The sequence below is a fragment of the Nanorana parkeri genome, unplaced genomic scaffold, assembly GCF_000935625.1.
Source record: "Nanorana parkeri isolate BGI_ZX_2015 unplaced genomic scaffold, ASM93562v1 scaffold304, whole genome shotgun sequence".
NCBI classification, from domain to species: domain Eukaryota; kingdom Metazoa; phylum Chordata; class Amphibia; order Anura; family Dicroglossidae; genus Nanorana; species Nanorana parkeri.
In genome coordinates, this window is record NW_017306572.1 from 1,173,586 (window position 1) to 1,200,356 (window position 26,771).

The 26,771-nt window shown below is 41.3% G+C and overlaps 1 protein-coding gene across 1 annotated transcript in view; it reads left to right on the forward strand.

The window, feature by feature from the left end:
* Positions 1–288: 288 nt before the first annotated feature.
* GOLGA4 (golgin A4) overlaps positions 289–26,771 on the forward strand; it is a 112,860-nt gene continuing 86,377 nt past the window's right edge. The window contains 3 exon segments of the mRNA XM_018557803.1: positions 289–448; positions 594–729; positions 13,733–13,825. Of these exon segments, the coding sequence (XP_018413305.1) occupies positions 655–729; positions 13,733–13,825 (168 nt within the window). The 5' untranslated portion in view covers positions 289–448; positions 594–654.

The window sequence follows — 26,771 nt, forward strand, 5'->3', positions numbered from 1 at the left end:
GAACGTTCGTAGGAAAACGAGCTTTAGAATTCATTTACAATCCCATACTAAAAACAACTACAAGCCTGTAAAACCCCCCCCAATAACCTAGTCTATTTATTATCCCGGTTTAAGGAAAGGTTATGTAGTCTGATAAAACAATTCAGCACGTATACATCAATGCTAAAAAAAAAGTATAATACATTTTTTTCTCTGGTCTTAGGAGTCATATACAAGGATGGGCGGGGTTAGCGTTGCCATCCTTATTCAGTTGTCATGTCCCTTCCATCGTCCCGTAGCTCCACGTTGGCCGCACATGCGCAGTACGTAGGCCCGTTAGCTCACGGTGAGTGCCTGTGACCACTTGACACTAGGAAGCGGAAGAAATCGAGACCCGGTGCAAAAAGTATTGTGTACATTCATTCCTATGTAAAGTCTTATATTTATAGGGATATGACATAGGTGACAGGTCTGTTTTTATGTATGTGTGGCTATGTGGCGAAGAGCTGTCTCACCTGTATAATCCCATTTCCGGTTAGGTGATTCTAATACGGGCTGATATAACCTGTCCAGTCGTACTAGTAGCCGAACTCACACCGTGTATTCTCTTATAGCTCCTCTTGATCGAAGGCTCTCTCACCCATTGGAAAGCTGCTGCACCTCCCCCGTGACAACATGTTTAAGAAGCTGAAGCAGAAGATCACTGAGGAGCAATCCCCTGTAAGGAGCTCAGTGAGTCCACAGCCACAGGTAGGACAGGGACCACTCACTATTTTCTGCAGTGACACGATCATTGCATGCTGTCAGACTGCAAGACTAATGACGTGCTGCTAGTATCTAATGTGCTGGAAAGTTTTTCTGGGTACTGATATAAATAAATGAAAATAAACATTGATGTGTGGAGGTTGCTGTGACCCCAGTTTACCCAAGCCCCTGCAAAATTTTGATTGACACCTCCCATCCCAGTCAGTTGAGACAGGGGTATTCCCCGCCCCTTTTATAGCAACGGATTGGGCCTGGAGGGGGTGTGTCAGAGACAGTTCTATGTGAGCCGTGTTCACACCAAGCCCCTGCACATCATTTAGGCCCCATTCACACATGAATCGGCCTGCACGTACAGATCCGTGCTTCGTGTGGGGCCGTACCAAGTAGCTGCCGAGAAGGACAGGTGCTGCGTGTGATTAGAACGCAGCCCCCGTCCTTCTCTATGGGGCTACACGGCCGTACGCCCCCCTACGCTCACCTCATTTGCAGGTCTGTAGGGATGCGGGTTTTCTGTCCGGGACGCATACATGTTCCATTCCGGCGGCGTATGGATACGATCACCCGCACCCCTACGGACCTGCAAATGAGGTGAGCGTAGGGGGGCGTACGGCCGCGTAGCCCCATAGAGAAGGACCGGGGCTGTGTTCTAATCACACGCAGCACCTGTCCTTCCCGGCAGCTACTTGGTACGGCCCCGCACGCAGCACGGAGCTGTACGCGCAGGCCGATTCGTGTGTGAATGAGGCCTAAAGGTGGCCATACACCTTACAACCATCGCACGACTTTCATTGTGCGATGGTTGTAAGGTGATAAAAATTTAGTACGACCTGCCCATCATGAACAGGCAGATCGTACTTGCGATCATCGCAAGTCCCCCTGCTGAGGCGAGGGCTTGCAGATGATTGCAATGGTGAGCGGGCAGTGTGCGCTTACGCACCTCGGGTCGTGCAGCTTTCGTCTTGCGATCGCGCTACCAACCCGCCGAAAATTGTACGATTTTCGGCAGGTTTTCTAGCATGCTCGTTATACGAAAATCGTACGACCGTACAGTAAATGCGGTCGCATGCTGCCCATTAACGTACGATTATTGTACGATCACCTGCGATCATCGTACAATAATAGTCAGGTGGAACTTTACCCACATCTTTAAAATAACAACAAAGACACCTTTAGAAATGTTTAGTAATGACAATCTACAAACGCATACTTCTTGATAATTGCAGGTTTTGTATTTGCATACCTTCTCTTTTCTTCCCCAGTCTTCTGACAGTTGCCATGTTTACTAAGGGCAGATTACTAGCTCTCCTATTACTTCCTGGATTTCTGGCACATGTGACCAGAACATGTGACTATGCACATCATCTCAGGGGAGGAAAATGCCTTTCCCTGAGATTCCAGATGAGATTTCCCAGCAATGCTCTGCTGACGGCAAGGCAAACCTGAAGTAATTTGCCTTTTCAAAGCAGAAAGTGAATGCTCAGCAAATGTAATTATTTCAGAATCACAGCATTTTGCACCTGACATGTCTGTTATTATTAATCATCATACGTGGAGGGATGCATAGGTAGAATTTAATGTTTGAGTGTAAAGGTCCGCTTTAAGCAGGGCTCATGCAATACCTGCTTTAGATACTTTAACCATTTTGCTGTCAGAGTGCTTTTTTGCACACATGTCATAATCCACATTTTAGGAAAATTATTCACAACCTCCCCTCCCCCACTCTATTTACTGAGAGCAGGGACCTTGTAGATTAATATGGTGGCAGTTCCATTTTTTTTTAACGCATAATATTAGCGCCACACTTTACCATCACAGCCAGCTCCCATAAGGCATATGGCGCTGACAGCAAAAGGGGTTAAAGTTGAACTCCGAGATAAGCAAATATTGTCTAAATACAAGAGGCAGGTGCATTCTTATTTGAATCTTGGTGTGCTCCGTGTATTTCTTCCAAATCTGTGCAGTAATTCAGTGTGAAACCTTGCCTCTGTGCAGGCGCTTCCTGTAATAAAAATGGTAGACACCTTGGTGCTAGGGATGCACCGATACCGGGCAGTACCTGTGAAAATGCCCTAACACTAAAGGCTGATACCTGCCCTTTACATTTTTGAACAGGAGCAGCTGCCATAAGGTCCTAACTTGCTGGGGACCTCACCAGGCTGCTTGCGACCTCACAGCAGCTGTCCTTTACAGCGCTGGTCTGACCATATATATCGTCACCTCCTCCTTTCCACAGCCCGCAGAGCCCTACTGAGACCCCAATGCAGCCATAGGAGGTGCCGCACACAGATATGGGGGGACGCCCTGATTAGACTCGAATGCAGCCTCCTGAGACCCCATTACAGCCCTGGAGAGCAACACAGAATATGTAGCTTCATATTCTGTATTGCTGGGATTTGTCCCCCTACAGCTTGGAGTCAGTGGCAGAACTACCAGGGTCACAGGCGCTCCACCACTGTCCTAAATCATTAGTCTGTATTGTTTTAGAAAACTGTTGCGTAACCCTAAAAATAAAGGAATTGGTATCAGTGTAAAGCCTCGCTTCTCTTATCTATGGGAATGGATCGCAACTGCGGAGTTTCGTGGATGGGGATCAGTTGTGCAGCTGAACTCTGTTGCCCTGTATTTGGTTAGGCAGATCGAGGGCTGCTTAACATCATACTCCCCTTGGCAACAATGGAAGTGCCACTCCTCTGGTAGTTAGAGAGCAGGGTATGAAGTTCAGCACAACAACAATAGCACACAGGGTTAATGGCTGTGAGCAACAGCAAGGAGTTTAGCTAGCAGGTGTATGAAGTTCAGCACAACAGCAATATCACACAGAGTTAATGGCTGTGAGCAATAGCAAGGAGTTTAGCTAGCAGGTGTATGAAGTTCAGCACAACAGCACTATAGTAGTGTACTGGTAGCCAGGAGGCATAAGCCTCTACTTGCGGTTTGTTTGGTGGTCAATGGTAGAGCCCTGAGACTCTTGGATCCGATGACCTGCTTGTGGCTGATGATTCCTAAGGGCAGCAAGGCAGACACTGATTGATCAGTGTCCTGCTACAATCAACAGTAGGACACCGATCAATCAGTGAGCAGCAGCTTTAAGCCAACTGCTCGAATGAGGTGGGCGGAGTCCCAGGGAGTGCCTGCGCACTACTGAGTCCCTGCTAGGAGGTGAGGGGCTACCACGGCGCGCCTGCGCAGGACGGCGTTGGAGCCCGATAGTGGACCGTAACCCGGTACGTCTATTACAATCAGGAAGTACTTGTGGAAAAGTATCGGTACTTGGTCTTGAAAAAATTGGTATCTGTGCATCCACCTTCACTCAAAAGCACATTACAGCTTACCAGACTGTATGACCTCATTAGAAAAGGCCATACAACACTCAATAGAGGGTATCCAGCGAAGTGTTCCCAGGAATCGCTCGCATTGAAACAGCCTGCACCACTTCATACTTCCAACTCAGTTGATGGGCAACCATACTTTCTCCTGGGGTGTAACATAAGTTACACCCCAGGAGAAAGCAAAAAAAACAAACTCAAATTGTCCAGATCATATAAATTCCATTTTAAGTGGAACAGCTTGCATACACTTAAACAGTATGTAACAGCATCAGACATCACTCTTCCCACCTGTGGACTGCAAGATTTGGAGTGTTTTCTCTTGCGGCCTCCCAAGGTGTAACCTGCCACAAGTGGTTATAATTTTTTGACTGGAGTTTGCATTGGTGCAGGCCGTTTCATTGCGGGTGGTTCCTGTGGAGAGATCTATGGATGCCCTCTATTGATTACAAAGAGAACAGCTGCTTGGTGTGAACCCAGTTCACCCAAGCCTGAGCAAAACTATAACTGATACACCACCCTGTCAGCCCAATCAGTTGAAGCAGAAACATTCCCTACCTCATTGTGTTTAGCTGCAGGGCAGGGCTTGTCTGTGCCACAACTGATTGGGCTGGGAGGGTGCTGTGTCCGATGCAGTTTTGCACTGGGTTAGCACCAAGCCCCCCTTTCATCACTAGTCATACAGTTTGGTAAGCTTCACTGTGTACTTCTGTGTGGAGGTGGGCGTACTATAGACTTTAGGAATTTGATTTACTTATAAGATTGTTTTATCTTATAAATAAGTGGCATTTGTACTGGATCTGTCACTTCAAAAGGTTTTTACATAGCTGCATCATATTTGCAAGCGAGTTATGATGGTTGTTTTTTCCAAGAAGAACTTGAATTTAAAAATTGCCGCTGTTTGTTTTGATCGTAGCCTGCATGTGTTATAATAGCAGATTTTAACGTGAAGTGAGTTAAACGACAACTACAGTTTTTGTACAAAAGCCCCTGGTCCCCTTTGCTAATCTAACTTCTCGTTCACACCATCTGCGGATACTGGCGTTTTTTAGCAACTGATCAACACCTTTCACCACAAGGGCACATTGAAAACAACTGTTTACTATGTACCCTGTTAAAACCACAATGATGTGTTGAGGTAGGTTGCAGAGCAAAATAATGTGGACATGCTACATTTCTCCGTACCTCAACTAATGTCAGCTTAGCTGCAATAATGACCAATTATTGAAATGTCAAATTCCAATAAAGTGTAAACAAAAAAATGAGGTACACAGGGCCTTGCATTGTAGCACACAGCGAACACCAGCCTGTACGCTAAAATGGACTGTTATAGCAGTCTGGTGTGAACAAGCCCTAACGTAGAAAACCTTCACCCTGGTGCATACTCTCTTCTCCATGACGGTGTTCCACAATGCATTCAATGTTTGTCCCTAATCCCCACAGACATGAATGGAGCCATACTCCTAGAATCCCTACTGTAGAAGTTTGGCTCCATTCAGTCTTGCCTTCTGTTTCCTGTTTGGGAAATTTTCCTTCACTTCGTGTACTGTAGATACACTAAAGTGAGAGGAAATCTCTCTAAAGTGGGATAACTCCTATCATACAGTTGTCACCCAAACAAGTCTCCTCATTAAAGATTTCCCCTCTATACATGTTTTGACCATTAATAGGTCAGAAGTTTGGATTTTCTCTCCCTTTCAATCCCAGTGTAAGTGGTCACGAGGACAAATAGAGGGTGGATTTGCCTATTACAATCATGTGACAATGTAAGTACACCCATGAAAATTGTTTACTTTTGTTAATATATTTGAAAAGGCAGAAATTGAATGTTCATTCAAACGGTGCCTACAGTTTAATGTGTTATACTTGAAGAAATGACACAACATTTACATTATTTAATATTAAGCATTCTACTGTAAGAAAAAAGTTTGCATGTGGCATACACAAGGTTTCAAATGACTGCTAATTTGTGGAGGACTGTTTGGCCTAGCAAATTCAGCCCAACAGATAACAGTTCAATACTAAAAGAAGTCTTCAAGAAACCTAAAATGTCACTGCAGGATCTGTAGGTAACTCTTGCAACAGTTGGTGTGAAAGTGTATGCATCCAACACTTGGAGATTGCACCAATTTACCATGGGAGGTATGCCAAGAAAAGGTAGTTGCTGTCCAAAAAGAACACTAGAGCAATACTATAGTTTGTCTTGGAACATATTGAAAAAAGACCAGGCCTTCTGGAACAATATGCCATAGACTGAAGAATCAACTACAGAGTTGTTGGCCGCAGTAATTGTAGACATGTTTGGTGCAAACTGTAGACAGAATTTCAGGAGAAGAACCTCATGCCAACTGTAAAGCATTGTGGTGGAAACATTAAAGTTGTGGGCTCATTTGCTGCTGCAGTGATCGAGTCATTTATGAATTCTGCATCATATCTAACTGTACATATTGAAATAGTGAGGCCATGTTTCTGAAAGTTTGAATTCGGATCCGGAAATGGATCTTTCAACATAATGATTTGAAGCACACTAGCAAATCCACCAAGGAATAGTTTAAAAAGAAGACAATGAGTTTTCGTGGACTGACCTAGATTTGACCCCTTTAAAATGTAGGGGGATTTTAATCAAGCATTTCGTGCAAGGAAACCCACAAATATCTTGCAACTAAAGGAATATTGCTTGGAAAAGTTGTCAAAAATGGAAGCATGTCAATGTCGGAGACTGGAGAGTAGTTATGCTAAATGCCTACAACAAGTCATTTCTGCTAAAAGGGGGCAGGACCAGTTTCTGAGGCCAAGGGAGTACCCACTTTTTCCACAGTATACGATTACATCTTTTGACATTTGTGTTGAATAAATTTACTAAAAAGACAAATTTTCAGTGTTTGTAGACACCGTTTAAATGAAAATCTACAGGGTTATTCACAAGAGGGTGAAGAGTTTGGAGAAGTCAGGAGTAGTGAACAAGCTAGGCAAAAATAGCTGATTTTGAAAAAATCTCCAATTCAGCTCACTTTCCAGTTCAGTTATGTTGTCCTAGATTGTTTACTTCCCCTGCCTTCTCCAAACTCTTCACCCCTTAGTGAATAACCCTGCTAATGTTTGCTTGACTAGATATGTCAAAAAGGTCAACAGTTTCCATTAGGGATGCACCGATACTAATACTGAGCATTTTCAAGAGTACTTGAAACTAAAGGGCCGATACCGGTCCCTTAAATTTTTAAACAGGAGCAGCTGCCTAAGGTCCAGCACTTTCCGGGGACCTCAGGCAGCCTGCCTCGGCTGTCTTTTACAGTGCCGGTCCGGCCCCACATCTCCTCCTTCCTGCTGCCTGCAGAGACTGGCACAGCCCTGGGGAGACGCAGCACAGAGCCTTGGTGAGATGCTACACGCAGCCCTGATTTTCCCCCATATGCAGCTCTGGTCAGACCCCGCACAGCCTCCTGAGATGCCACACAGCCCTGGTGAGCAACAGAGTATGTAGCTTCATATTATTCTGCATCTCTGTATAATTTATTGCTGGGATTTGTAGTCCTCAATAACTGATGGTACTCTGTATTGCTGTATAATGGATTGCTGGGATTTGTAGTCCTCTATAGCCAGTGCCTTTCTGCATTGTTGTATAATGTATTGCTAGGATTTGTAGTCCCCCCCTATAGCTGATGGTATTCTGCATTGCTGTATAAGGTATTGCTGGGATTTGTAGTCCCTTTACAGCTTGGAGTCAGTGGCAGAACTACCAGGGTCGCAGGGCTTGCAGCTGTGACTGGGCAGATGTGTCCTAAAATCATTAGTCTGCATTGTTTTAGAAAAATGTCACATGTAAAAAGTATCCATATTTGGTATCGGTGAGTACTTGAGGAATAGTACTTGTACTTGGTCTTGAAAAAAATGGTATTGGTGCATCCCTAGTTTCCATGGGTTGTACTTTTTAACGTGACTCTTCTTTTACACAGTACGTTTTAAAAATGTTTTTCTTTTTTTCCTACTGCAATTAAGGTGCATAGCTTTAAATATTCCTCAATTGTTTTCATTTCTGAATGATTAAATTGCCAGTGAATAGCAAACATTAGAACAGCATAGCAAAAGGACCTAACATTGATGAACACTACAAAGCATTATGAGTACATTCACATTTGGATTTGTTGTTTTATGGGATGAGCAATCTTTTTTGATCATTGTGCAGGAAATCTTGGTCATACAATGTGTGATTCAGGGTGTGTGCATCAAAGAACTACATTGTTAAAAGGTGGAGTGCCTGAAGGTGTGTTATGCAGCTTAAGGTTGTGAGAGTACTTGTACTGAGATTTTCATTTTCCAGTTCAGTGTTAGTATGTCAAGCTGAACTTCCGACAGATATTCTATTCTTTGCAAAGCAGCATCCAGACTAAGAGGGAGGGTTGTTATTATTATACAGGATTTGCAGGGTCAATAGTTTGATTAGCACATTACAAAATAAAGATAGACCGTATAGTTATAAAACAATTCAAAGCAAGAGTGTTAGGAGGACCCTGCTCGGGAGAGCTTACAAAAGGTTGGGGAAAGTGGAAAAAAAAGCTGTGTGTTTGTGTGCGCAGGGGGAGGGAGGGGTTGAGTTGATGAAAAAAGTACGAGTTCAATTTTTTGGTATAGGTGGGAAGAAGAGAGAGATTGGTTTACAGGGTTCCATTGAGGGAGCAGAGAGAGATTTTCAGCGGATGGGGAGAGGCTCTGGAGAAGTCCTGGAGGTGAGAGATGGAGATGACAAGGAAGCTAGATAGCAGGAGGTAATGGAAGGGGCAAAGAGGACCGTTTTGGTGATATTTTGAGACAGGATTTCTGATAGTGCTCACAAGGAGAGTTGTGGGTGGCTTTGCCTGTTTTAGTTAGTATTTTGAATTATGTTAATTGGATGAACGGAAGCCAGATAGAGGAAATGGCAGAGTGGGGTAGCGGATAGTGAACAGTTGGTAAGGTGAATCAGTCTGGCAGCAGCATTCTTTGTACATTGAAGGGGGGATAGCCTGTGTATTGGTAGGCCAATGAGGTGGCAAAGGAGGCCAAAAAGTTGGAGTTTTATGAGCAGGAGTTGGTGTCAACTTTATCAAAGGCAGCTGAAGGGTCTAGTTGTATGAGTAATGAGTTGTGGCCATTGGTTTTAGAGGTTAGTGGGTCGTTAGGGAGCTTTATGGGAGCTTCAGTCGAGTGTTGCCAGCAAAAGCAACAGTGTAAAGACTTAAGAAGGTTGTCAGTGAGGTAGCGGCTCAGAAGGTTGTTGACTAGGTGTTGTAGACGTTTGGAGATAAACATAAGCAAGGAGACAGGTCTTAAGTTGTTAAGAAAGGTGGGGTCTGGTGTCAGCCTTTTAAGAATGGCGGTCACCATTGCATGTTTTAGGGGGCAAGGGAAGATGCCACTAGAGGGGGAAGTATTAAAGTTGTGCATTAGAGAGGAAAGAATAGAGCAAGAGTATGATCGGACTAGTTACCAGGTAATGGTGCCCCGGGGCATCTTGGCTAGATGAACGTCATGCAAAGTTTAGCAACCACCTCTGTAGTAACAGGGTCAAAAGAAGAAAATATGGAATGTGGTGGTAGACATGGTAAGTTAAGTAGGTGTGGTATCTAGACAATGGAGACTGCATCACTAACTGCATCTATCTTTTTGAAATGATTAGCAATTTCCTAGGCAGTGAATAAGTTAGTCGGTGGAGGACAAGTAGACCACTAAAGCTAAAAAAAAAGTGTCAACAAGGACTTGATGGGAGGGTGTTAATGAAAGTGATGTAATAGGCCTGTTTGGTAGCAGAGAGGGAGGAAATGTATTTTCAGAAGGCAGATTTATAGAGGGTGAAGTCTTGCAGGGATACAGTTTTATGCCACACTCGCTCAAGAGCGTGGCTATGTCTTTTGAGACTTATATTGTTGCCTGTTTGTCAGAACTTTAGCTGTTGCGGCCTAATTCTGTTTGTAGCAAGACGAACGAGTATGTCCAGGCTGGATTGAAGGGTGCTGTTGTTGACAGAAGTGATCAGGTCAGGGCAAAACAGGGGCGAGATTTTGTCTAATAAGTAGTCTGTAGAGAAGTAAAGGGATAAAGTGGTGAAGGTTTCTACATGCAATAGTTTACTGATTTGGAGGGATAGGGGTTCGAAGATTGGGAGACTGTGAAAATTATAAGGTTGTGATCGGAGAGAAGAAAAGAGGTATTGGAGAGATTATAAGGAATGCATCTGTTCTCAATTGTTTTCAACAGTGCTGTCAGTCTTGATGAACAAGTTGAAAGAATGACCTTTTGCTTAATATACACTTACAAAAGAGTAATAGAATTACTGTATAGCCAAAACAATTTCATTTTCCTTCATTGAGGCACGCATGATTCATAGATATTTGGGTTAAAAAAAAAATTATAAAGACTTTGTTACAAGCTGCTAGAGCAAATCTCTTTCTGTCAGCTATATGGATGTGCACATCCTCAGCAATAGCTTTGGAGACCGTACTTTATTCGGTTATTAGATTTGTTGGGTGGCATTAGTAAATGCTAAGGAGCTGAGTGCTGCATCACTAGGTGGCAACGCGCATCCACTCTGCTCTTTGTTCCTGCCATTAAGTATAAGGCAGCACCTTCCTGCCACTGCTCCTTATTGCAAGAGACATGTAGTGTCTCAGTAAGTCTCCTTTGCTCATTTGAACCCTCCAGTTCCCAGCAGTTGGTTCTCAAGTGCTCAAGGTTTTTATCTTGTATTTGAGCTAAATTGATCCGTAATTGGTATAGGTGAGTACTTGAGGAAAAGTATCGGTACTTGGTCTTGAAAAAATTATATTGGTTCATCCCTACACGCAATGTACCTCATTGTAATTGCACGGAGTCATGCGATTAACACAGGGAGATGGTGTAATCCATCCCTAAAGAACAATTAATATAAACTGTGTTGAAGCCCAGGGTGACAAAGGACATGTAGCACTCGGTCCTGTTTAGACCTGTGATTAGGTTGGGAAATAAAAGCATATTTTTTTTTCTGTTTTTGCTGGCTGTTAGCTCCACCCCAAGCTAAAGCCCAATTTATAGGCGTTCTAATGGGGGAGTTAAAGTCGGCATTATAGTCAACCACTCTCAGATTCTCGCTATGCAAAATATTAGGGCTTCAACAACTAATAAATATAATAGATAATGAGAATCATTGTCAACACGGACACCGGCCACACCGTGGCCGAAACGCTCAGCCTGCTAGTGGCTATTGCAAATTGCAATAACCAATAGCAGGCTGGCTATTGCACACACCCACTGCCTGCTGTGTTTACGTTCAGCTGCCTATGCAGGCAGCTATCATTCCCTGGCTGAAGCTATTCAAGCCATTTTGTGATTGAATATCTCTTGTGGAAGTGGAAAGGTGACCCTAGGGGTCTAATAGACCCCTAATGTAACCTTAAAGACAACCTGTCCTCTCCAATATGCTATCACATAGGGGGCTTGTGATCTAATTTGGTGTGTTATGTTAAATTTAAAAAAAATGGTTATTTGGTCTGATTGGCTGGCTGAGTTTTTCAATTCAGATAATCGGATAATTTTAAATCCATGAAACTAATTGAATGTCCAATGTAATACATGCAATCATTAACTCTCTCTCTATCTATCATATATATATATATATATAAATTGTGCACCAGTCAGTCAAAAATGTCACCAGTCAGCATGACCGGACTATAGCCTTGCAATATATGTTAATATTTTCTGGGGACAGATAGAGCTTTCTTTTGGAGGTATATAATCCCCACTGGGGGGGTGTTATTTTTTTTAATTTTTTCTATATATTGAAAAAAGTACCGTAAAAAAAAAGTTTCCCTACGTTATGTTATAAAACATTTATTCTTACCCATATTTTTGGTAAAATATAAAAGACGGGGTCACCAAACATGTCAAGCCTTAAAATTGTGTGCGCCCGCAAAATCGCAAGAAACGACCAAACTGAAAATTGCCCATACACGCTTTTACCGCTCATCAGTTTAGTGTTATCAGTGATTGATGGCTCTAAAATGATTGCTCTCACTCTGACGTTTGCGGCAATATGTAACATGTGCGGCACAATAGGCGCAATTGTCGTTTTCGCACGTAGGCGCACCGACGCATATCTGCGTGTGTATGTGGGGGGCGGGGACTTACAAAAATTAAAGAACAAAAAAATGAAAAAAGAAAAATTTTTTGTTATTACTTTTTTCCCCCCACACAACTCTATTGCTATTACATGGGGGGCTAAGAAGTCCCCTATGTGATAGCCAATTTACATGACAGGTCCTCATTATGGAGACTTCAGGGGTCTCCAAGACCCCTAATGTCACCTAGGGACCCCCAGAGAAGCTGATGAAGCCGAGATCTGCTTCATCAGCTTCTGTAGCTGGAGAGTGACACTGAATGCAGGAAGTGATGTAATATACATCACTTCCTGCATTCCGGGACTGGAGAGAAGATCAAAGGGAGTTAGTTTACTGAACTCCCTTTTAATCTCCTGTCGCAGAGCCGGTCCCGGCCGCATCGTGCACAGCCGATATCTGGACCGGCAACGGCAGTGACAGCTGCTAATACAGGTCACATCCCTCTGTGTTTATGATCTTACTGGGCACTCCTTTGTTAAAAAACTAAGGCATGCTGGGAGTGGCTGGCTGGCCACTGTTTTATTTTTTATTTTGCCATTGTCCATATCCTCTTGTAGGTGGCAGTATAACCCAAATGTCTATGATTCCTGTGTACCCTTATGTACTAGTGGAAAATGATTTTGAATAGAGTAGGGAGGGGTTAAAACTCTGGATTTATTTGTTGCTGTTTGGGATAAGAAGTAAAGGGAATTTCCCCATTGGTACACAGAAACACAAAAGGAAGTCAGTGGAAATCTGCCAAGGTATCTTAAACAGATATTCACATAACAAGTGTCTCATTAGATGATTTTGCCCCGCCTCTTGTGGGGGAATCTCTGTCTACTGGACAGAACTGACTAATTCCTAAAAAAGTTTACAAACCTTTGCCCATCATTCTTGAAGACACCTTGACAATCTGGCTGTTGGCAAAAATAGCAAGTTTTAGATTATCTTAAATGCATGGCCCAGATAAAGTCAAAGCAACCTATGTGAGGCAGAGGTGAGAGAAATATATAATGGCTTTTATGGTGCTCAGACCATCTTCTGTGTTATACATTTATTCATCCTCCCTCTGCTTACTGTTCTACCAAATATATTTTTTGTAGTCATTAATGTGTTGAATTTTTTTTTTCTTCATTGCAAATCAGTTGTGCTTATTAGGGTAACTCAGGGCAGTAATGTTACAGGTTAATTAGCATTGTAATGTGTTTTAAAAGAAACTGGTCACGGAGACATGCTTATGCATTGTTGTTGTCACTGTAGTTTGATATCTGACTTTAAAACCTAATACCTGCCAAAGGCTCTTGTTCCACTATCGCCATGCTCGCTTTAGCTGGAAATAGCCCTTATAACATACAGCAATGCTGATGACTTATAATCACTTGGCCATCTCAATAACAGTGACTGACAAACTTTTACACTAATGATAATGACTTTAAAAATGTACTTTGCATATCACTTTTAATACAGGGCAGCATACAAATATAACTGTAAAACTATAGGAGGTCCATAGGTGGAATTTTGAGATTGATTACCAAAAGCTCTTTTGTGTTTTAGGGTCATCCAAGATCAACACCATCAGGAAACAGAAGTCGTGCTTCTTCAATGACAGATCAGCAGGATGACAACACAGCAACTCCTGACAAAGAGGTTGGTAATTGCTTAGTTTGTCAATCTGTTAGTCATATCAGCTATTGCAGGATCTTTGTTTGTACACAGACTGCAGGGGGAATTGCTTTCCCTCACTTAAAAGAAGTCCTTTGACTAATATTCATATTTAATGTAAAGTGACACTAAACTCATGGGTTGAAACTTAAAAATGCATTCATGTATCTTAACTATTAACAAAACTGCTCCTAGCTCGCTCCCTTTTTTTAGTATCACTTTAAATCAGTGGGTCACATATCAGCATTTTTTAAATACGTGTTCCATTGGCTTTGCTGCGTTCCCAGACTCAAAAAAGGTATGCGGGTCAGTAATGCCTGCTTGATTGGAATTGTGCTCCTTCCAGGTCAGTGTCTGAGAAAGTGCTATAGCCAGAACCTTAAAGCTAGCATTTTTAGAAGGCAATCCTAAATTGCAGCTTATGTATTTCTATCAGTTCAGGTTTCCTGTAGAAAGTACCACTTTCTCGATTTTATGAATAGAAAAACCACTTCTTCCAATATGCTTACTCTAAGCCAGTGGTTCTCAACCTGTGTAACCTCAGGACCCACATTTGTCCTTGGTCATTAAATCATGACCCAAGTCGCACTGCAATGGAATGGATGGCATTGCGTACCACGCGTTTCGGTGCAGGCGATTGAACTGTGAGTGGAATGTGCGTTTGGGGCGCTTTTAAAAGGAATGGCAATGCAACGCACCTCCCACAGAACGCACAGTAGTGTGTGATTGCGTGGTACAGTGCATTAATTGCATGGGGCTGTGCAATGAACGCACTGTACCAGTGTGACCCTCAAAAACACTGACCGACACAACAAACCACAGACACATTCTCACACACACATATACTCTCCCTACCTTACGAGAACTGGAGTAGATCCTTAACCTGGGGTCCAGTGTGGGCTTCTGTGCTGTGATGGAGCTCCATCCATATGTGCATTGCTTATACAGCTCACATGCGTGTCTGTAGAGGGGCCAGGGCACGCGAAGAAGCTGTAAGCTGTGCATGTATGGATGAAGTTCCTCGATGGCCATACCCCCAGCCCACCCCACCTCAAGTCGACACTCGGCACCGGGCAGCATATTTTGAATGGCTGCTCGTGTGTGACAACTGACAGTGCTGCGCCAGGGTGAGTCCAAGAAGCCTCTCAACTAGAAAAGTGGAAGGCATGCGGCGACCCACTGAACATGGGGTCACGACCCACCAGTTGAGAACCAAAGCTCTAAGCTAATGGTCCCATGATTTTTAGCTGCCATAAGCACTATTGATGTTTGTTGTCATTATAAACTGTTTTCAGTCAGACAGTCCCTTTTTAGTAGACTTGATGTAAGAGGAACAGCACAAATCTGAGCCTGAATATGTCATGAACAACTACAGCAGTCCTCATATACATATATACAGCTAAACATAGAAACCAATGTTTTTGAACATTAAAATACATGATTAAGGTTATCTACATTGTTGATCTGTTTCACATATTCTGTATATCTAAGAAAACTTATTAGGGGATCAATGAAACGTGGACTAATCCAGCTGTTAGGCAGGTTTGATTTTTTTTCCCCATTAAATATTTTTGTTTGCTAGAGATGAGGATAGCCAGACACACTAGAATAGTCAATAATAATAGATTGTTCAACAAAAGCTAAATAGTGGGTGTGCATATCAGATGAAAAAAAACTAATCTGAGGATCAGATTTATGTGTTCCTAAACAAACAGATTAGATGGTATATGGTCATCCTTATCTGCAAAGTTATACAGAAGTGTTCTGGCTGCATATCAGATATAGAGGGGTAACCTATAAATAAAATGTGCAGTTACTGAAAATATTTCATAGTGTCTCTTTAAATCCAATGCAAGATGCTTCCTATTGCAGTAGAGCACTGACCAGATCTAGGTTTTCAGTGAGTGCCTGCCTAACTAAATCCTAATTTTCATCAGGAATTTTCCCTTTTTACTATGTTTTTATATAGAAGAAAAATGTCTTGCCATACTATTTTCTATTATCCCAAGCGATGATATTGAATTTTGAAATTCACATTATTAATCTATATGTTTTTAAATGTCTTCTCTGTATCTATATTAGACCTGTACCTAAAGGATAATAAAATCCAACAACAAAAATTAGATTGCACCTTACCAGTTGTTAGATGTGGTGGTTGCATTAGTCACTTTTCAGACTAACAATACTTTTAGCACGTACAAAAAATAAATGTTGATCTTGTCAAAAAAATGCAGTGTCCTTGCCATTTACTGTAAGCAGAACTTTTGAAGCATAAAGCTATTTTATCTATTTTCTGCTACATCCCCTATGTAATGAAGAAGAACAAAGGCGGCTAAGTCCAGCCTGTGATATCCATGGCAACCTACATAAAAACTTTTCTCGCTTCTTATACAGTCGAGAGGATAGGAAGTGAGCAAAAATATTTCTGAAATAAAAGCATGGTATAGTGGGGTTAGAGCACCTATCAGATTTGTTTTTTGTCTGTGGTCGCAGGGAAAGTGAGCAAATTCTCCCCAACAGGGAGACACATGGCAAAAAAAATCTAAACAGTTGTAACATTTTACTTCTCTACCTCCCAAAAATGGGCTTTTTATGCTAAACTTTGTCCAAAGAACCACGTTCTAAGACTGTGGAGGCTGCTGTTGCTGACTTATGTTTTTTAAAATACCGGTTGTCTAGCTGCCATGGTTATCCAATGACTCTCAATAATTGCTGAACCTTTGACCAATGTCAAGTAGGTACAATAGGGACTTTTCAGGTGTTTAAAAAAAATACACTTTACAACCATTGCACGACTTTCGTCTTGCGATGGTTGTAAGGTAATTAAAAGCTTGTACAATCTGCCCATATTGGACAGGCAGATCGTACTTGCGATCCTCGTAAGCCTGCCCCTCCTGAGGGGAGGGCTTCCGATGACTGCAATGCTGAGCGGGCAGTGTGTGCTTGCGGCATTTGTCTTACGAGCACTTAAGGTTCATTACATTCTTGAATTTTTGTAATCTTGTTAACATTTTTTATTTTACACCATAGCATAACGTGCATATATGATCATTTATGCATATTTCTCCTTCTACAAAGCAGTGTAATGTAACTCCATTATCCTGGTGTATTTGTTAGAGTTGTATCGACTTTAGAGGTGATTTTCCGGGGTGATAGTTAACATTCTTCATATACAAGACCTTTTTCTTCTTATAAATTTTACTTTTAGAAAAAGTGCAATCCATCTTGAGATGAAACATATATATTGTATACTTTTACGTTTCTCATAGTAGAACGCTTCTCTCGTAGAAATAGGTTTTGACTAGACACTATAAAAGCAAGAATTCCTGTGCCGCCATAACTGGATGGACTTGCATTAGGTTAAAGCAGCCGATTAACTTTCAGAGGGTCGTTAATGAGCCTCAATTCCCAAAAAGACATTCCGGCACTCAGCACACCACAGTGAACATTGCATTTATGTATACAATATATATGGGTTGTGGTATACTTAAGGGCAGATGCGTTTCTTTGCACGGTGTATGTGCATTGGGATGCCATTTAGAATGGATGACAACGCACACATACTGCGTGTTGGGGGGCACACATATTGACATGCGCACACAGGTGTGGAAAGGGTTTAAATGTGTTAGTAATAGTTTCGCTTTTCAGAAAGAGATTGCCATTATATGTGTCATTGACACTACAGTGTTCAGTTCCCATATCAGATGCCATAAAACTGTCTTTTAAAGTCCACCTTTTATTAAATGATACTTTAATGAACTAATCAGCCAGCACTCTCATTCATATGTAGCATTCAGCAGGCTATTCTAATTTTATTGCCCTTAAGACCATCAGACTAAATATTCCATCATCCAACTGGCCCAATAGAAAAATGGACTACTGTTAAAGAAGAACTCTGGGAATTGTTTTTTAATAACCCTTGTAGTGGGGCCACCCCCACCCTGCAAGGATTAACTGCTTGTTTGTGTATAGGTTAACAAAAACCGCAAAGATATATTCACACTAAGCTCTGAGGCGGCTTCTTAGACTGGTCCCTGGAATGTCGTTCCCCCTCTTCTGCAGTGGTCTTAGTTAAATCATCATGTCTATACACTGTACATAGACATGAGGGCACTGAGGAACATTCCATGTGCTGCAGAGGAGGGAACATGCTGGAGGGAGCGGGAGGGATGTATCTTTTTGTTATTTTAGCACCTAGACACAAACTAGCTTAACCCTTACATTGCCCCACTGCAAGGGTTAATACAAAAGCATTTCCTGGAGTTCTTCTTTAAGGCCAGTACAGAGTGTTTGGATGAGAACATCATAACCAAGACTTTGTTTTACATCAAAGGGTTTTTTTCTAAGCTGGCCTACAGTGAAGAAAATGTTTTCTTTTTAGTGTTGAGCAGTACATCATATTTCATCAATGGAAACTTTATTTTTTTTAAATAAAACTACAGTTTCCTTTTAAGCATACCCTATTTTGTAACCTTCTCTAAACTGTTCTTCTTATTAAAACATAGTGAACCCATTATCTCAATGATCTGCATTGCAATAATGTACTTTCCACATGTGAATAATTATTTTGGGGGCTCCTCTTCCAATATGGAGAGATCTGTTGCGATCATTGAAGCATAACCACAGTGTTCCAGAGCTCTTGCCAATATATGCTTCACTGCTTGCTTTGATGACCTGGAACAATTGCACAAGTTTACTTCTCCATATTTGCTCTGGTTCACAGATTTTCACTGGGTGGTTAATTGAGAATGAGAATGGCAGATCAGGAGAGCTACACTTTTAAAAACAGGTCAGCAGTAGCAGCTCCAATATTTTGTTCTTGGGTTCCCTGTGAGTGCTGGGGCAGGAAAGACGCATGTTTAATGCTTGAAAATGATGGGACATTTCTCAAGTAGTGTATGTCAGGTAACCTAAGAGCACGCAGTTCCTTTTGCTCAGTCTTTGGCAACCGATTTTAGTTTCCAAAGCAATTATTGAACTGCTGAGGAAAGGTGTACTTTAAATTGAAGAGTTTTACCATTTTAAACTTCTAAAAGTATATTAGCCAGGAAACCACTCTCTTCGCACTACATCTCACAAGTGTGAGCAAATGGCAAATGAAACATTCTCATTGGACAGGCTGTTGACAGGTGCATTCCTGATGACACGGTCATTATAATCCATAGGAATGTATAATTAATTCAGAGAGGGAAAACGGCATGTTCTTTAAAACAATACCTTGGGTATAAATCAAGTGATCGGAAAATACACATCCTGAAGAAAAGCCTGACAGAAGATCCAATGCATTGCACTCTAAATTATGTGCTGGTGTATATGTATCCCTTACGTAGACACACGTTATATATACATTTTCTTTTTCCATTCTGTTTCTTTATGTATTTGAATACACCCATTGAGGGGGGATGACATTTGTGAAAACTTGCCAGGGGGTAATGTGAAGCGCAGCCAAAATGTCCAGTTTTTGAACTACAATAGACACTAGAGTGGCTGAATTTGGCTGCAACATCTATTTTATGATTATGGTTTTTCTTAATGACCTGTATTGTGGTGAAATGTGAAATCATCAATTTTGCTTGAAACATATTGTTAAATGAACATTCCATTTTTTTTCTTGCTGTCTGATGATGATTTATCTCCTCATTCCATTGCATTGTATGGTGCAGCTTCTGGCCGGGATGATAGCAGAGCCTGCTTTACTCTCTGAGTACACTATTTTTGCTCTGGACCATACCAAATGGTCTAAGCCACAGAGTGACAGTGTGGTGAGTCCAGCCCTTTCTTTCGGCAGTGCCCGAAGTTTAATTACTTTAGAATTGCTTCTAGACCCCTCTAGTAGTAATTCAATGCCTCTTCCTAATAGTAACCAGCACTAATTGTATTGTTACTGTGTGCTCTTTATGTGCAGTTTCCCTATTTTTCTTTTGTTGTAACATATTACTTCTGTTAATGTGCAAGTGCTTCTAACATATTCTTGACAAGCCTTTGCACGTTCCTAATCTTCAGTGCGTCTGAATCATTAATACATAACTATTTGTCTCCAGGAAGGGCAAAAGCTAGTCGTCTTTGCGAGCTATAGAAAGAGAATTAGTACCTTGCTTAAACACAGTTCACTTTTTAATTTGCACGGCATTTATTGGATGAATCTGTCAGGATATGTATTTTACAGTAATGGATAGTGTACTTATTTATCATGTTTATAACTGGTTTCAAGCGCATATCAATGCATAACCATTAAAAAAAACCTATTTAGTATATCTCTGCCAAATGTGCACATTTCTCCATTTTTATCCCCTTAAACACACTGCAAGTACAGACAAATAACTGTTAATGTGCCCCTATGTTTCATTTTGACATGACACTTGATATATTTGCCTCTGAAATCCAAAACACATGTCAGCCTTGCCATCTTCATTTATGATGGATTATGAAGAACACTGACCTCTTGTCATCTCCATAACTCCTCCTTGAGCTCTGTTGGTTTCTGGCAAAATCGGGTATTTTTTGCTCATTTTGAACAGATACAACAAAAAAACTGTGAATTGTATATTTTCCAGACTAAAAGGTAGCAAATAAGAGAAGTTGATTATTAGGGTTTACATACACATAAACTGATCTCTACAAAATAGTAATTTCTTCACTTTTTTTTTTGTGCTTTTTATATATCACTTGATCAACTATTTAAAGAAGAACTCTGGATAAAATTACAAAGTGCTGTTTTTGGTCTAGGTTCTAAAATAAAAAAATATATATATTCACTCGATCTTTGTTCCTACGGCTGTGCCCACTCGCCTCTCTGTCCCTCCGCTCTGGCTGTGGTATGTCCCTCAACGTCCTCATGTCCTATGCAAGTCAATGAATTTGTATTAAACCTGAGAACTATTGGGACAGTAAAATGTACTTTTCCCAATACTTTGAGCCGGCCTGTGCTACTGCACCCTCACTTACTCACTCACTCACACCCTGGCTCTATAGCTGAAGACCTGAGCGATCACAAACCGCTGATAGCTTAGCTCAAAGTTTCTCCCCGCAGAGAACGTTGACCATCAGTCACCCCTCCCCGCAGGGATTCCTCCCTCCCCTCTCGGGGTTCTCCAGCACTCACTAGAAGCCCTGTTGAGCAATTCAAACAAAGGGGAGGGTACAAGCACAGCTGGTTCTGGCTCTAGAGTGGCAGAGCCAGCTGTCAGGTGGTGGGGTGGATCCTGAGAATATTGTTGGTTATCCTTCCCGGCTTTTCGCTATCGGCATATAGCGGGCAGTAGGCCACTATACTCTGGGTTTGGGACATAGTACTCTAGTAAATGTACTCCTGTGACCCAAAAGAGAGCTAAAGCAAAAAAGGCTTGGCTTCAGTTCTCTTTCAATCCTTGCAATGTGGGGGTAACCCCACTTCAAGGGTTAATTTTGTAAATTTGCCCAGAGTTCCTCTTTTTAAGTATATACAATTTGGTTTAGTGCAGTATGTTGGTTTTCAGCATTGGAAAACGGCACGACTTATAGCTTTTACTTAATTTTTAACCTGCATTCTAAAACTTAACATTGGGTTGAAAATGGGTTGAAATCTTGTTGGTCATGGTTTAACTTGAAAGAGGACTGGCTTTGGATCGCAGTGTGGTAAATCTGGGTGGAGACAGCCCTGGAGATAGAATAAGTTTTAAAGTGAGAGCTGCTTTTTTATTTCTACAGCAGGCCAATTAATTAAAAAAAGAACAAGTAAAGGCTTTGGATTCAAAATTTTAGAAACCCTTTCAAAAAGTTATTCAGCAAGCGCTCAAGTTTAACCAGTTGCCGTCCGCCCATTGAAAAAAAAAACGACGGACGGCACAGCTGCATTGGCGGGTTGCCGTCTCCAGACGGCATTTTTTTTCTGCTCACGGGCGCGCACAGGCAGAAAAAACCTGTGCAATGCATAGAGCCGTTACCGGCTGTTTTAACATATATGCGATCAGCGGCTCTATAGCCTGCCGATCGTGTATATCTGCTGGCTGCGTGCCCCCCCTCCTAAACCCCTCACATTTTTTTTTTTTTTTTTTTAATTTCAGTTATTTTTACTTTAATATAGTAAAAAATAATACCACCATAAGTAAGCTCTATCTGTCCGCAAAAAATGGTATAAAATTAATTTTAAGTACAGCGTTGCATGACGGAATAAATGTCAGTCAAAGTACCGCAGCGCTGAATACTGAAAAATGGCCTGGATGGGAAGGGGGTTTAACACCGCGGACTTCAACTGGTTAAAATAAGAAAATAAAAAATGGCAATCTACCTGACTTTTAGCTTTCTAATTGGCCCAGGTCATGGTGGTTTCAGCAGTTCATGCACCTCATTTCTCTCCGTTGTGCAATCTGCTACATAAACTACAACTTCTAGGAGTTCTTGCATGATCAAGGTTGAGGTTTTAGAAGTATTTTATTGTACAGTACTTGCAGCCTGCTTTTTGAAAAGGTTTTCTGTTTATATTTTTTAAATTTGTTCCAGAATGTGTAAAGTTGGGGATATTGCAAATAATCATAAATGTCATAATGGGCAGTAAGTGCAGGAGATTTTGAGGTTATGACAGCGGACAACACAATATTTCAGAAAAGTATAATACGAAATCATGAGAACATAATGTCTTCAATTTATGGTGTCTGGAGCTGTGGCCATTGATACTAAAGCAAATAACTCCATCTTCTGTGAAACCTTTGTCTAGAATGATAAAGGTAGGGAATGGGGAATAAAAGGGGAGCGAACTTTGTCCAGACTGAATGGTTGTCTAACTTTCATCAGGAGATGAATATAAGTGCGACTGGGGAGGGGCTGTAGCATAATGATGGGGGTAATATGTAATTTTAGAGTGGTGAGGAAGGGGAAGGAAAAAGGTGAAGGAATGGTACATTTGAGAGAAGGTGGTATTACTAGGGTAGGAGAGAAGAAAGGGGGGTGAGAGGGGGGCTAAGGAGAAAAAAAAAGTGTGTGCGTGCGGAGCGGGTGGTAGGTAAGGATGCACAAGTATGTAGGGGAACAGCGTTGAGCATTTCAAGCGAAGTCATCTAACTTCATCTGAGTAAAGGAAACGTATCCAATAATCTGTTTAGGAAATCCTAACAAGCAGTAACTGAACCTCTGTAGCCTCCTATGAAGCCATTCATCCTCAAAATTCACAGCAGAAGGCACCGATTTTGCTTAAAGGAGAACTATGAGGTGAATTATTTCCACTCATCCTCATAGTTAGAGCCGACCTGTGACAAAGAAGCTGTCACAGGTCAGCTCTATCGATCGGGAAGTGAGCAGAAACATGCACCGATCTGCTCACTTCCCAATTGTCTCCCTGCAGTGAGCGGATTCCCCTCTCCGATCCTCCAGCGATGACTGGAGGAACGAATGGGGGAGAGAGCGTGTAGAGCCCGCTGTCACTCATGTTGCTGGGTGGATCTCGCCAGTATTGTCGGGATCCGTCCTGGCTGCTGCGCTCTCGGTATGCCCACGATATACTGAGCGTTGGGTCACGGGAGGAGGTTAGTATATCTCCTCCCGTGACCCTAAAGAGAACTATGGGGAAAAACACTTACCCCATAGTTCTCTTTTAAGTCCTTCTCTAAGGCTGGGTTCACACCTAGGCGTATTGCATATGCGCGTTTGTCGCGCGTTTCATGACGCGCGTTTTTACCGCGTTTCACGGTAAAAAACGCGTGACAAACGTGCGTTTCCGAGGGCTACTTGGCTGTATCCCAATGGAAACGCGCAACAAAAACGCCCCAAAGAAGCTCCTGTACTTCTTTGGGCGTAGGGCGTTTTGTAGCGCGTTCATACGGCCTGTAATACGCCCAGGTGTGAACCATACCCATAGGAAATAATGGGATTTCGGTGTTTGAGCGTTTTGCAGAGCGTTTGAATGCGCTACAAAACGCCCAGGTGTGAACCAGGCCTAAGCATCTCAATTACCCCTGCTTTCCCCTCGAAGGGCACTTGTTCTGTGTTTACATTTAATATTTAAAGGCTAAATGTTACGGTTGGGGAGGAAGGAACAGGGTGAAATGAGCTGCTAAGAGAAAGGCTTGAACAACGTGGGTGATTCTGCTGTGAGTTTAAATTGCTCCACAGGGCCTGCAGTTACAGTTCTTAAAGTTTACTATCTGTCAGTAAATTGTACGATACTTGATTGTCCACAGTTTGACTTCAGAGGGGTTTTATTTTGAGTCACCTGTTCAGTAGTATGTTTTCTACCCAACTCTCTAACGTAAGATTCACTTTAATTTTTAGCAAGTGCAATCTGGAAGAAATGCCTTATGAAAGTTTGCCTGGACTGATACAATCCAGACATGGCTATTGCTTCACTACATACTGGTTTTCTTTGGGACTAGTTAATAAATATTTATGTTAGAATTGGAATATGTCTCTTACATTTTGGTGTTAATGTTCCACTGTAAAACAAGAATAACACTTAGAATATTCATGTATAAAATGGCAGCATATCATAACACTATATTTCTTGAAGAAAAACAGCAGCCATTTTAAACGAAAATTAAATGGGTTCCCCATTTTTTTAACATGCGTAAAAAGTACATTTCTGTAATCTCTTGAGCAATCACTTTTTTTTTCTCATTTGTTATAGCCAATACCTGTTCCACATAACACCTTTTTAAATATCACTTTTATTTGATTTTTGCTTCAAGACCTCGATTCTAGTATTTTTAAGTTAATACATTAATTATAGTTAATTATTATTAATTATTATCTAGTATTTTTAAGTCAATACATTGGTTTCCGATTTTATATAACTGACGCCTCTCTACCTCTTCCTGCTCACCAGGAATGTTTAAATGTGAAGCTTTTTTTCAGGGCAAAGTTAACTGGGTGGGATTTAATTTCTTGGTCAATAGTAATTTCACCAAACACAGTCCGGCTCCTACAGAACTCCCTACTCAATTAACACAAGCATTCAAGTTCATCTTATACTTTTAGAAACGGGTTTATTCTCCTTTTATTGTATCTGTTGGTTATGCTCCAAAAGTGAAAAAAGTTTGATTCCAGTTTTGTTTAATCAACTCGTTAACCTGCTGGATTTACTGTATCAACATGAATAGCACTTTTTAAATTGACTTGCATCCAAGATACACTTTAACAATGCAGCTTTTGGTATTTGTGCCCCAAACCTTTTTTTTTTAGGTGTTGAATAGAATGGGGAAGGATTAGGAGCTGGTTTTGCTACTGTCTGGGACTCTGTTAGAGAGATGTCCCCTTATTTACTGTCCCTCAGGCAACCTTTTCACCAGAAAGCAAGTAAAGGAAATTCTCCAACAGCAACACAGACAGAAGTAAAAATGCTTTTTAAGTTAAGTATGGAAATGCTAGAACCCATGTCAGCTTTTTATTGTCTATTTCCCCTTTGAAGATTTTTTACTTCCTGTCTGGTAAAAGATTGTCCCCATAACAGAAAGTGAGGTAATATCGCTCTAATGGAGCTCTGGTTATCAGTAAAACCAGACCGTAAAATGCTGAACAATAGTGTAGTGCTTTGAAGGATTCAGTAAATAAACTTTAAGGCCTGGTTCACACCAGTGTAAAGTGAATTGTCGCAGTGGATTCAGCCTGATCAAAAGCTTCACCGAAAAATTCCCATTCATTCATATGGCTCCTGTGCACATCTAAGCGTTTTGTTACAATAAGCAAAACGCCTGTCGCCATAAAACAAGTACATAAGCTCCTTTTTTGGAGATCTCCGCTCGTTTTGGCCCCATATTGTCAATAGGAAACGTCCATAGATTTCAACGCATCACAATCTGCTCATATAAACGCATAATATACGTGTAAAAACGCTCAAAAACATGCAGGAAAAGACGCGCGTATTTACGTGCCAAAACGCTTTGGTGTAATTCCTGCCTAAATGGTGCATAAGAAACGTAACAACTAATCCACACAATAAAAACAAAATAACAAATCCACTCAGTGACAACAAAATAATATTAATGCACAAAGTGTTCAGTCCATAGTCTGGTGAATTGGAAGTGTTCTCAGTCCATAATTTAGTGAGGAGAGACTCCAATTAGGAGTCGCCACTAATGAAAGACCAAATAAGAATTATTCTTTCAGAGCAGTATCACCATCAATGTGAATTAACATAATTAATTAATTATGTGCTAAAAACATGCTCTTCCCCTAATCCTGCTTGTGTTCTCTTCTTTTTTTTTTGCATTCAAATTTTGTATTTGTAAGTATAATCAAAAGGGTTTACAGCAGGAGAAGAACACACACACACACACACACACACACACACACACACACATATGTATATATAAAATTAGAGGTGGGATGGTATGTTGATACTGTACAAAACATATCCCTGCTCACCTTTTGTGTATGACCACCACTGAAGTACTTTGGTATGGTCAATTACTTCCCCTTTCCTGCAGTGGCAGAGGATAACTCTCGATTCTCTTGGCTTCTGATTAGGGCTGCAGCCAACGATTATTTTGATAATCGATTAGTTGCATGAATATTTTTTCGATTAGTTGCATTAAAAAAAGTCCTTTCTTTCTTTTCTTTTTCTTTCTACCCCCAACTAATCTCATCGATTTTTGTAATTGTTTAGTTGTTGCAGCCCTACTTCCCATGTCGCATAAAACTCGTGTAAAAAGAGATGGCACACAGTGTAACCCGTTTACTAAAGTTTATTAAAACATATAAAAAAAACAAAACCTTGAGTAATAAAACCATCCAGCTATTCTAAAATAAGTGCTCCAGCAAGCTCTAATACACTGTGTCTTGGCCAGACTCTTTGTATGTAAACGCTGTCCTCGCCAGTACGGAGCAGTATCATAAAAAGTCATTCCACTTCCAGGTATGATGCTTGGTTCCACCCTACACGTTACGTCACACTTTGTCAGTGGCTATTTCTAATTCCACAGCATCTCCTAGCTCAATTTAAAAATGTGAGCAGCAATTGTTAAAT